General features: G+C 40.4%; 1 protein-coding gene across 1 annotated transcript; it reads left to right on the forward strand.

The window, feature by feature from the left end:
- Nucleotides 1-671: 671 nt before the first annotated feature.
- On the forward strand, nt 672-7,713 carry LOC134570393 (keratin, type II cytoskeletal cochleal-like). The gene is made up of 7 exons (XM_063428501.1): nt 672-1,133; nt 1,936-2,144; nt 6,494-6,554; nt 6,657-6,752; nt 6,927-7,091; nt 7,174-7,299; nt 7,489-7,713. Exons 1-7 carry the CDS (start codon nt 687-689, stop codon nt 7,711-7,713), a joined length of 1,329 nt encoding a protein of 442 aa, XP_063284571.1. The 5' UTR covers nt 672-686.
- The last annotated feature ends 5,757 nt before the right edge of the window (nt 7,714-13,470 follow it).

The raw sequence follows: 13,470 nt of genomic DNA on the forward strand, positions 1-13,470 counted from the left end.
TTTATTAATATTGTATGTATGTGTATGTATACATACAAGTACTTAGCTCATATATCTATATATGTGCATAGATATATGATCCGAGTACTTTTATTTACTTTATTAAACTTTTTATTGACTTTTAATAACTTTAACGTTTTTGCAAGCATTAGGGGATTAGGGGGACTGCCTGAGAGCTCAGGGAGGCCCCCTACAATCAGTGCATAAGCCGGCAATTCCGGCCATGTGATCGCAAAGACCATATGGCTGGCGGGGGCAGGATCGGGCAGAGGAGGTGTGCCCCCAGGATCGCGACCGCTGTCGCGACCGCTGTCGTGGGAAGGTCAGGGACCTGGTAAGTACAAAGAATGACGAGGACGTTCTATGCTGCCCTCCGGCATTTTGGACCACCCAAAAATGGAAGTCATAGAACGCCCGCTATCCTTAAGGGGTTAAACTAAAGGAAACCAACAATAAATGCATTTAGCTTTGATGACATAGGTGTGTTAAAGTTTTATGTCCGTGAAATCAGACAGCAATAATACTTCCAGTCAATGATCAAAGCAGCTAATAACATTGTTTTGGGTGAGCGAGCCAACACCCATTTGAAGTATAAAAATAATGAGTTTTTGTCTAGGATGTGAATCGCCTGAGCAGACTTAACAGGATCTCTACATCCTTACATCTCCTCTGCAAGAAGTAACATCATGTCTCATCACTCCATCCTTGGTACCTCTGGACACAAGCATTTCAGCTCCTGTTCAATGGCTTCTCCTAAGCATGGCTACCATACATTATCTCACTCCTCCAAATCAGCAGCTCATGGTCATAAGACACTGCATTGCTTTAGCAGCAGAAGTGCCCATAGTATGAGTTCCAGGGGAAACAAGATCTCAATGGGAAGCTGCCATTCTGGGAAGACTGGACACGGATCTGGACATGGATCTGGATATGGATCTGGTTTCAGTATTGGAGGTATTGGTTATGGATTTGGGGGATCTGGTTGCTCTGATGGTATCAACAACGTTACTGTGAACCAAGGTCTTCTGGCTCCTCTCAACCTGGAGATCGACCCAAGCATTCAGCGAGTGAGGACTGAAGAGAAGAATCAGATTAGAGGACTGAATGACAAATTTGCTTCTTTCATAGACAAGGTGAGATCATTTTAATGAATACGTGGAATAAAGAAATAACTGAATTTGTAGTATGCAGATGTGCTATTCCTTCTTAAAATAGTTATGCAAAGGTTAAAAAAGGGAAAAAGTTACTTAATTTTACACTTCTATAGCCATATTTGCTTATGGTTTAAACTGGTATCAGTCAGTGTTTTTATGTCTTAATTTCAAGAGGTTATGAGACAACAAAATTAAACTATTTGGCAGTTTATATCAAAATAGTGTGCTTTCAGAAGTGTTTTTGCTGCAGAAGCCAATGTCTCCCAATACCAGCACTTTTATATATATTTTTTTATGAATTAAATATTATATAATGCAATCCAAGTATGTGCAATGTAATTACAGCTAGATTTACAATACTTGTTAACTATTTCATTAGGGTTTTATCTAGATATGCTATTAAAGAACGAGCTACTAACTTCTGAATGTTTCGGGATAAAAGTAATGTCTACAGCAGGGGTAGGCAACCTTCAGCACTCCAGATGTTGTGGACTACATTACCTTTAAAGCTCTTACCGTCATAATGCTGGCAAAGCATCAGGGGAGATGTATTCCACAACATCTAGAGAGCCAATGGATGCCTATCTCGTATGGGTTACTAAAATTTCTATTGCAGTCTAATATTAATAATAATAAAAATACTATTTTCATTACATGCTGAAATAAAGCATGCTTCTATGTCACTTGTAATACAGTTTGCACATTTTCTAAAATATCATTAGACACCTTGCACTAAATATATATGGTGTCTAAAAAAAGTATAACATTATGTTTTTTCTAGGTTAGATTTTTGGAACAGCAGAATAAAATGCTGGAGACAAAGTGGTCTTTACTACAAGAACAGAAAAGTGCCCACATTCAGATAGAACCACTGTTTGAGGCTTTTATTGGTAACCTCAGGAGACAGCTGGAGAGTCTGGGATGTGAAAGAGAACGTCTGGACTCAGAAAGGAACAGTATGGAGCAATCTGTGGAAGAACTAAGGAGAAGGTATGCTGCTATTTAGATAGTTTATAATATAATAGGGTAAATAAATATATTACATTAATCCACTCGAACTGCAACATCATGGAGTTATTCAGAAATATCATATATATATATATATATATATATATATATATTTCCTGGCTAATCATGGCAGCATATACACATGGGTTAGCTCCTCCCCTTACAGCCAATAGGACAGGAAAAACACCAAGGTTTTAAAAGGAGGCTCCATCCCTAAGGTCCTTAGGCTTTTTCCTGTCCTACAGCCCTTAGAACGTGAGCAATTTGCTCCCTTTACTTACGGACATGTATGTTTTTTTTTTAGCTACGTTACTTTATTTGCCTGTTTTTACTGTAGTACATTATGAAATTGTGCTATTATGCTGTGATGCATTTAAGCTTTGATATCTTTACACTAGTGCATTATACAGCTGTACCTTATTTTTAAGATTGTGGTACATTATGCGGTTGTGCTTTTACTAGGAAGCATTTAAGCTGTGTGGCATTTAAAACTGTTTCATTTAAATTTGCCATTTCATTATGGTTCTGTTTCTGGCATGATGACTCATGCTCCAAGTCTGCCCTCTACACCATTCTATTTGAAGGGGGTGGTGCTGTTTGTGAAAACTTTGGATAATTCCATTGAAAAGGCGAATGAGGGCTGCAAGATATTTATACCTCAGGATGGAAGTTCCAAGGATCCCAGCTCCTTATAGTCTGACTGGAGAGCCTCCAGTGACCAGTATTTTTGATTTATGAGATACATGGAGCTACTGACCCTGCAGGGAATACTCCAGAGGTAACTCATGGCAGTTGGTAAAACTGCCTTTCAAGGTTCTAATGTAGCTATTAAGCAGTATTTTGCTCATCAGCAATGAACATGTCTCCTCCAGTACTAGGAGCCTAATTTTTCTGATCGGACATACCTGGGCTCGTCATACTCTGGAGGCTTGAGTGGTATCCATAGTCCAGATTGATATAGAGTGGAGTTTTTTCTTCAGGCACAGGAGTCTCCATACCAACAGGAGTATTAAGACCAATGAATCAAAAGGTAAAGCACTGAAGGAAGAAGCCTTCTGGACGAAGAGGTGATTTTTAGGTCCCAGAAAAAGAGCTGTTTCGCCTCTCTTCTGGTGCTAAGAGGAAAAGCACATGGAAGCCTACACTGGACCTAAGAGGGGCCAACAAGAGGCTGAATGTCAGTGTCTTCGGGATGGAGTCAATCAGAACCATATCTCAAGCAATTTGGAAGGATAATTTCCTTATCTCTATATATCTCAAGGATGCTTACTATCAGTCCAATCTGCAGAGATCTTCGGCATTAGCTCAGAAGAGAAGTTAGTGCCCTACCATTTGGCCTCAATGCAGCCCCAAGAATCTATGTGCTTGTAGTGTTATTAAGAGTCCTGAACTCCACCTGGTTCCATAATCTGGAGGATCTACTTCTGATACCCTTAGAGCCTCAGAAGGCAGGCACACAGAGGAATATAGTTCTTTCAGAACTCCTGAAGATTGGCTGCTTGATGAATATCAAGGAAAGCAGTTTCACACCAGCCCAGTGGTTGATATTCCCGAGTGGAAAATTCTATGCTCTACTTTCCCCTATCTCAGGAACAGTTCCACAGATTGTAAAGGTTTTCTCTCCCAGTTTCTTCATTTCTGCTTGGTAACAGCAAGAAAATAGATGCAACTACTAGGAATCCTGGCTTCCAATGGCATCTCTGGATTCCTCACAGATCCTTCCTATCTTGGTTTCACAAGAGAAAGATTATTGGAGCCAGCCACGGACTATGTCCCCATCAGTGGAGTTACACCTTACCTGGTAGCTGAAAAGAGAGAATGGATCTATGAGTTTCCAGTGAACAGAACCTCATTGGTCAATTATTAACTCGAATTCCAGTTGTTATAAGATTGGTTGCAGAGTGTTTGGACCATGTTGCACAATATTTCCATTCATTGGTATGGAATTACGAGTCATTTTCAAGGCTCTTCTTCACTTCAGAGGCTTGCTGAAGAACAAGTGGGTCCAAATTTGCTCAAATATCAGTGCAACTGTATCTTATATCTATCAAGATGGGTCTCACAGATACATATTGATGGAATTCCAGCCCATAATGATCAGGGCACAGAAGAACAAGCAGGGGCTCAGAATACAATGGCTGTTTGCTTGAGCCGAATAACTGTGGACAAGGTGGATTGGCAACCCTGTCCCAACATATCTTTGTATTGACGCAGATTTGTCTGATACCCTACATAGATCTGATGGCCATTTCTTGGAACTACCAGGTCCAGAAGTATTTTCTACATGCTAGGACCAGAATGCTCAGGTTCAGGATACACAGACTCAAATCTAGAATTTGAGTCTGATGTACATATTTTCCTGTTTTCAACTTTCCTAAAAAGGTAATGCAAAAGGTGACAGTGGAAGACCGTGTTGACTCTAATTCCTATGATGAATAAGATGATTCTGGAACCTCCAAGGGAAATTCCAGTATGTCCAGACCTATTACAAGGCCATTTGATGCACCAGGATCCTCAAGTTCTGGTGTTGATGTGGGAGTCCATATTAGTATAGGCATCCCTGAGACGATTTTTGAGATCCTCTTAAAATCCTATACATGCTTTACAAAGCTTGACATGCTTTTGTCTGTTGCAATTACTCCTTGTTCAGGCCTTGAAAGGTTCTGTGTTATAACTCTCTAGAGGAGCACTTAGCTGCACTTTGCGTCATATAGGCATTGATTGAAATAATGCCTCCACTGAGTGTGGATGAGCCAATATGTGACTTACCACTGGTCTCATGGGCCCTGACTAAACCATTATTCGAACCTCTAGAAGGAGCTTCCATGGTGGTTGCACAGAAAGTGCTGGTGGCTGGTATCCCAGCAAGGAGAGTGGGTGAACTACAGGCTTGAAACTGTGAACCCCCTTTCACTACTTGTCAACAGATATGGTTGTCTTGCATTTGGCACCTGAAGATCCTGCCTAAGGTGACTGCTTATCTATGTCATTCTCTACCTGTACTGAAGGGTACCCATTGAGTGTTGATGCCCCTGGTGCTTTGCTTCATGTAAGCAACAGTTGAACTCAAGCCTCCACTGAGGGTGTTGAAACCAATATGTGACGTACCACTGGTCTCACGGGCTCTGACTAAACCATCATTTGAACCTCTAGCAGGAGCTTCCAAGAGGTTAGCACAGATGTTGCTATTGCTGGTGGCTGGTACCTCAGCAGGGTGAATGTGTGAACTCCAGACTTGATCCTGTGTACCCCCATTCACTGAACTTCAACAGGATATGGTTGTCTTCCATGTAGCACCAGAGATCCTGCCTAAAGTGAGAACCTTTGAATGCCATTCTCTACCTGTACCAAAGGATTTCAGGGCATTCTCCACTAGTGCTGTTGCAGCATCTCGTGGGCTTCCATGGCAATGGTCTCTGCTGAAACTTTGAAAAGTTGACATTTGGACCTCTTTGAACTAGTTTGTACTGCATTACATATTGGACATTGAAGCAATTAATGAGGCACAAATTTGGACGTCACGTCCATTCTCTACCTGTGCTGGAGGGTATCAGGACACTTTCCTCTCGTGCTGTTGCAGAATCATGGGTTTCCAAGGCAATGGTTTCTGCTGACACTTTTTGTAAGCTAGCATTTGAACCTCTTTGGACACGTTTGTCTGGCATTTCATACTGTTTGTTAAAACAGTCTATGATGCACAATTTGGTACTCAAGTACTTAACTAAGTTCATTCTTCTAACTATGTTGAATTATTCTGATTATTTGTTTGGCTATTCTGTCCCTCCCTTTGTAAGCTTGTGTATTCCCCATGTGTATATGCTGCCATGATTAGCCAGGAAAGTGAAAAATGTATTCATACTTACTGTAATTTTCTTTTCCTGGCTATTATTCATGGCAGCATATACTGCTCACCCATTGATGTCTCTGTTTATGTACTGTAGAGCTTGTAAACTGACTGAGAACCTTAGGGATGGAGCCTCCTTTTAAAACCTTGGTGTTTTTCCTGTCCTATTGGCTGTAAGGGGAGGAGCTAACCCATGTGTAAAGGCTGCCATGAATAATAGCCAGGAAAAGAAAATTACGGTATGAATACATTTTCCTATATATATATATCTGGGAAGAAAATAATAAATGTCTTCTATGTTTGCACAAATTCCAATTTCCAACAAATCATTTGTCCAAATTTTTGCATGTGCTCTCTTAAAATGTATTTAAGAGTCCAGTACACTTTAGTATCATTAAGAAGAAAATGTAAACTTAAAAGTTTCTTAAAAAAGGCACCCTGTATATTTAAAATTCTGTATGCTTGTTATTAATGTTTAACGTTCTAGATATGAAGAAGAAGTGAACAGACGCACTGCTGCAGAGAATGAGTTTGTTGGAATAAAGAGGGTGAGTGATATCATACAAAAATTGTATCTATATGTAAAAGAATAACAAATATAAACAGATATCTATAATTTTACTGTTACTATGCATTCATCTCTTCTTCAGGATGTAGACGCAGCTTTTATGAATAGAGCGGAATTACAGGGAAAGGCTGATTCCCTGAATGAAGAGATCAATTTCTTGAGGACTCTGAATGATGCGGTAAATATAGTTTCATATTTCTCTTTTTAATATCCATGATATTACAAGGAATGCAAAACATGAACAAGTATATTAACAACCCCAAATATATTTATACTTGATTAAAATGCCTTTATGTTAGAGAAAATTGAGGCTTTTACAACCATGTCTTGTCTGTACTTTATATCCTTATAGGAAATAGCCCAGCTCCAGGCTCAGATCTCAGACACCTCAGTGGTTGTGTCTATGGATAACAGTCGGGATCTGGACCTGGATGGAATCATTGCCGAGGTCAGATCTCAATATGAGGACATTGCTAACAGGAGCAGAGCTGAGGCGGAGGCCACATACCAGTCACGGGTGAGTCTATCCAATTCAAATCATACAGATCATTACCTATAAAAAAAAATTTCTATACTAAGTTTGCTTTTGCCTTTGGCAGTTTGAGGAGCTTCAGACAGCGGCAGGAAGAAATGGGAACAATCTGCAGAGCAGCAGAGATGAGATCTGTGAATTAAATCGTGCAATTCAAAGACTAAGAGGAGAAATCGACAATGTGAAAGCACAGGTAAAGCATGTTTTACGTCAAGTGAATCCACCAGGTAGTTGAAGAGATAAAATCAAATAAATTTAGATTCAGCAAAATTAGCACTACAATTGCTATTGTTAAAGTTTCCCAACTGTATTCCTTTGAAACAGTTACTCTCAAAAACAGAAGTGTAAGTACAAGTAATATTAATGTATAAAAACATTTCAGCGCTCTGCACTTGAATCTGCAATAAATGAAGCTGAGGATCGTGGGGAATCTGCTGTCAGAGATGCCAAGAACAAGCTTTCTGAGCTGGAAGGTGCTCTACAGAAGGCCAAGCAGGACATGGCACGCCAACTGCGAGAATACCAGGAGCTGATGAATGTGAAACTGGCACTGGATATTGAGATTGCCACCTACAGGAAGATGCTGGAAGGAGAGGAGGGCAGGTGAGTGCAATATCCTAATGAGAGTTTACTAGGTCTTCATACAAACCGCACATTCATCAGGCTTCTAACTGTGGCCCTACATCTCTGTTCCTATATGTTCTCATCATTGTATATCTCCCTATTCCCACACTGCAAATTTTTATTGGGTCATGTGACGGTCTACATGATACCCTTTGTAAGCTACGGTTATACTTATTTTGGTATGCAGGACTGAGACTTCGTAGGCAGCCAAAACATTATTTTTCTTGGGGATGACAGACTCCCAATAAACGTTTGGCACTGTTTTAACCTTTATACCATGGTGGTTGCAAGAAGAACACATATTACAGATGTAGTAACTCACTAAGGTTCTAATTAAAAAAAAAAAATATATACATATGAAATAGAATCCCAAATGCTAAAGAGATAAATTTGAAATCAAATGCCATTACATTATTACCACTTATTATTTTGACGAAATGTGAGAAAGTAATTTAGTGCTAAACTAATACTTTTTATGTTTTGTTTTAGGTTTACTGCGCATGACTCTGTTAATATATGTAAGTGAGGCAATATTTAAACAATTGAATTAAATGTTAACGAGGACATATGCATACATAGATTAAGCGTGTAACTCACTTGTTAATGTCACACTTTAAATTCTGAATAAGGTACACTGTTACTTTCCTCTTTCCAGTGTTAAATTGATCTATACATTGTTTTACACTGTAGGCAATGTTCGTAACAATTGTAGATTATACTAGCTTTAGTGTAACTATAATCTTAATTTTATTAATGACAGGAGGCGAATATTTGCTTAAGTCTCTCTTTACTAGAACTCCACAGCAGCACATTAACAGAGAGATAAACACCAAAGACAAAAACATAAGGTATCTATATAAGGCTCCTCCTAAGCCACCATTTCCTCTTTCACGCTGCGACAACGTAACGTACACAACAATGACAAATAACTAAATAAAGAAAAATTCACAACATAACGATGAATGTCATCTGGAAAAACTTCGGATAATGGATGAACTTGATCTTTATCCCGCCAAACGGCCGATCCTATGAACTGAAGTCGAACCATTAAACTGAAACGAAATAAACAGAATCGAAAACACTGATTAGTGAACGAAATGTACTGATAAAACATAAATCCCACGATCCAGTACTGATAGAATAAAGACACGAAATCCATACTAATGACCGTCAATACAGTATACCATGCACTTCCCACAACATCACCCCAGACTAACCAACCTAGCCCAGATAATCAGACAAATCAACAGAAATACAATCAATGCAATCCATCCAAAACAAGGGGGGGGAAGAAATCAAATTGGGTGGGAAATAATCGCCTCCTGTCATTAATAAAATTATTATAGTTACACTAAAGCTAGTATAATCTACAATTTTATAGCATGACAGGAGGCTTCATATTTGCTGTTTTAACGCTCCGACAGCAAAGCAAAAGAAGCATGTTCCGACGGTCTAAAGTAAAATAGGGACATTGCGCCCGCAGCTTCTTGCAGGCCTCACTTCCAAGGGGTCTACGGACCCAGTAGCGCACAAATTGTGCCAAGTGACTAGTCCGAGGCAGTGACTAGTCCGAGGACCTGGGGCATCGGATAGATTGAGGCTCTAACATAGGTTCTCCAGTAGTGCCCAAAAGGGTATCGTCCCCCAACATTGTCGTGGGGGCCCTAGTCGGTGGCGTGTCTTCCTCTTCCCAGCGTCCACCGGGACCCTCGCCAAGGTCCTCAACCCAAACATCCTCTCCATCTGAGGGAGGCTGGTCTGCCCGCCACACATCCAGCGCGGCCAAGGTGGGGGGGTAAGGAGGCCTCCTCCCCTGCGCCCGATAGGCGGTGGCGCCTGGCCGGCGAGGTTATCAACCTCAAACCACGTCACTTCGCCGGAGTCTTGCCCGTCCGGAAGCGTGGTTCAGGGTCTTCACCCTTTCAATAGCGTGTTTGCGCACTTGCCTGCTCTTGCACCTGAGAGTCTGACTCATCCGAGTCTTCTGCCAACTGAGGGGTTCCACACACACCCCTGTCCGTATGTGGTTGAGGGAGGGCCCTAGCCAGGGCTATTTCAACAAATGCGGTCACAGCCGCATTAAGTAAAGCCTGCAAATTCTGCTCCTGTGCAGAGGCGTCCATAAAGTCTGAGTCTATGATACTTGATACCTCCGAAGCTAGAAAATAGGTATCATTAGCAGGCAAAAGGGGCAGCACCCCTAGTGTTGGCAGAGGCAAGTAATAATGCATGCAGGCTCAACAAACCGTTATCCAGGGTATGGAGCCACCAGTCCAATAGCATGCATAGTATGGCACAGACAAAGCAGGCCAATCATGGGGCACAGACAAAGCAGGCCAATCAAGGGGCACAGACAAAGCAGGCCAATCAAGGGGCACAGACAAAGCAGGCCAATTATAAAGGCACAGACAAAGCAGGCCAATTATAAAGGCACAGACAAGGCAGGCCAGTATAAGGGTACGGGCGGTACCGACCCAGAGGTATAATGCAGGCGGAAACCTAGATCCTTTTAGACATGTAGTAGAATCTTGACTATTAGGGTGCAGGGTAGAGACGAAGCTGGGTCCTTATAGGCAAGGTTCTTCAAGATAGCGAAACACTTTAGTTTTTATATGGTTGTGCCTAATCCATTAGGCCACAAAATACGAGTGCCATGCTCAACCACCCAGATGGGGCCTGAACCCACAATCCCTGGCTTTGGACGCCAGTGCTACCTCCATCAGGCAACTGAGGCTTGATTAGAGCAGTCCTAGTTCAATAAGTGGGTAAGGACACCAGGCAGGGACACCTGCAGGAGGCACGCAGTGCCATGTGGAAGTCAGGAAAACCAGTAAACCGTAAAACCATGTCCATAGAAAAACATGCAGGGCAAGCACACATGCAAAGAATCGAAAACTAAAGTCTATTCTTAGTTACTTGGAGAGGTGAGGGGGATTGAATCTGCGACCCTCATATATGGGCATAATTTATGATGCAAGGGCTCACAGAGCTGCCTCACATGGACAGAAAAGAAAGCCGTCACCAAAAAATACGCACCCCCAAACCACCCAGGAGATGGGGAAACACACCGGACCAGCTAGTCACTGTACCATTAATAAGGCAGTGACGCGCGCGGCAAACAGTGGAGAGCCGCGCACCCGCTGCCCGACCACGCGGTCGCAGGGAGGGTGACCGGGAGCGGAGGCTCCCGCGGCAAATGAGTAGATCCCTGCTCCGTCCCCACTCTGACAAGTGTTAGCGAGTGAGTGGGGACGCGGGCAGGGTAAAGAACAAAACAGGGATTCCCGCTCGGCGGACGAAGCCGGTGGGCGGGAATCAAAGGCAACACACGCGGGACCGCAGGAGTCTTTCTCCACGGTCCCGGCGGTCGGCACGGGGAGCGGTCGGGAGACCGCTTCTCGGCGACCACCACGGCCAATAAGCCAGAGGAAACAGAACAATAAAGCCAACGGGGTAAAACAAAACTCCCAAGGAGAAAACAGGCACAAAGAAATAAACACCTGGCAAACTACCAGTAATCTGTATAACTAAACACCTGGCAAACTACCAGTAATCTGTATAACTAAACACCTGGCAAACTACCAGTAATCTGTATAACTAAACACCTGGCAAACTACCAGTAATCTGTATAACTAAACACCTGGCAAACTACCAGTAATCTGTATAACTAAACACCTGGCAAACTACCAGTAATCTGTATAACTAAACACCTGGCAAACTACCAGTAATCTGTATAACTAAACACCTGGCAAACTACCAGTAATCTGTATAAATAAAAAAAACATGGCAAACTACCAGTAATCTGTATAAATAAAAAAAACATGGCAAACTACCAGTAATCTGTATAAATAAAAACTACATGGCAAACTACCAGTAATCTGTATAAATAAAAACACATGGCAAACTACCAGTAATCTGTATAAATAAACACATGGCAAACTATCAGTAATCTGTATAAATAAACACATGGCAAACTATCAGTAATCTGTATAAATAAACACATGAAAAAAAAAAACTATCAGTATTGTAAAGGAAACATTCCCCAAAGAAAATAAAAGAGCCAGAAAGGCACATAAATCTCACAACCAAGCATAGTTCATAACAATCATAAATAAATCACACTAAATCCCAAAGCCACCCACTAGAAGCAGGAGGCAGTGGTACTCTGACCTGTACTGATGCAGAGAAGCAAAGAAAGAGGAAATGGTGGCTTAGGAGGAGCCTTATATAGATACCTTATGTTTTTGTCTTTGGTGTTTATCTCTCTGTTAATGTGCTGCTGTGGAGTTCTAGTAAAGAGAGACTTAAGCAAATATGAAGCCTCCTGTCATGCTATAAAATTGCTGATTATCATGTAACACACAAACATGCAGTCACTCACACATACATATACAAATGTGCTTAGTAATATGCTTACTCTATTTGTGTAATAGATCTTAATGTAAAATTTTAAGTAAATCAGACTATAATAAAACACATTTTAATAGTTATTTTAAGAACTCTGATTCTTTAAACTGTTTTTTTAATTGAATGATTATTTTTTATTTGCAAATTGTCCCTCGTTATGTATATTTCTCTATATATTTCATATTTATTACAGACCTAAAATGGCTGCTTCTTTTGTTGAAGATTTCAGTCCAGTCAAGTACAAATACTTAGAAAATGTTTAACATTCTACATTTATGTTTTTCAGCAAATGTTTAACATTCTACATTCATGTCTTTCAGCTGTGCTACATTCTAGCACTGGAGGAAAATCCAGCTCAGGAGGGAAGTCCCGTGGTACAAGTGATCATAAGGGAGGATTCAGTGCAAGCAGTGGGAGGAGCTTTAGCCACCTCTCCAAAAGCAAACATAGCTCTGGCCACGGACACCACTGCTAAAGTAGAAGCTAGGCATGTCTCTACATATATTAGAGCAAAAGTGAAAGTATAGATTGTAGTGAAATCACTGGCACTATATATTATCAATCTGCTATATTGATCTGTTTGGTATTCACTATGCATAGATCATTCTCATTTGCAAACTCAAAATATTTCAATTCCCCATCTTCTCTTAGGATAATCCTCACTCATATGTTGTAAATATAAGCTTTATTACCTACCTGTACTGTTTCTCTTCAATAAAATGGTATTCATTCAATAATGCTTGATAACATTGTGTTTATTGTAAATTGTTTAAGAATTAACCCATTATTGCATTATGTGTCATAGAAAGATTTATCTGAGGAGATAAAAAATTCTATACGATTAAATACTAGATTGTGGTGTTGCACACGTCATCATGGCCTTGATGTAATATGTTTAGATAAGCTTTTTAAAAGATTCAGTATATTTTTTATAAACTTTTAAAATGATTTCATTTTTTTAAAAAAAATATTTAGATTTTGTTTCCATACATTTATTTACTTTTTATATATGATGTAATTTTGATTATTAAATCTTTTTTTTAAATAAAGTTTACCAAAAAATATTAAATCATTTGAATAGCTTTTCTAAAATATTCAATCATTTGAACAGTTTATCTAATTTAAAAATATTAAATAAAGCCCTATACTAGAGATTATCACATCATTCATTACTGTTGTAATAAATATGAATGGGCATTAGCACAATATATTAATTGTGTAAGCCTCAAAACATAATGTTCAGGGGGCGTGGCTACCAGTGGAGCAAGATGGACTTGCGATTCTTAGCTCCTGCACATGGGCTCCGAAAAAATCTGATTAAACCCCGACACAG

Source organism: Pelobates fuscus, chromosome 1 (assembly GCF_036172605.1).
Source record: "Pelobates fuscus isolate aPelFus1 chromosome 1, aPelFus1.pri, whole genome shotgun sequence".
Classification (NCBI taxonomy): domain Eukaryota; kingdom Metazoa; phylum Chordata; class Amphibia; order Anura; family Pelobatidae; genus Pelobates; species Pelobates fuscus.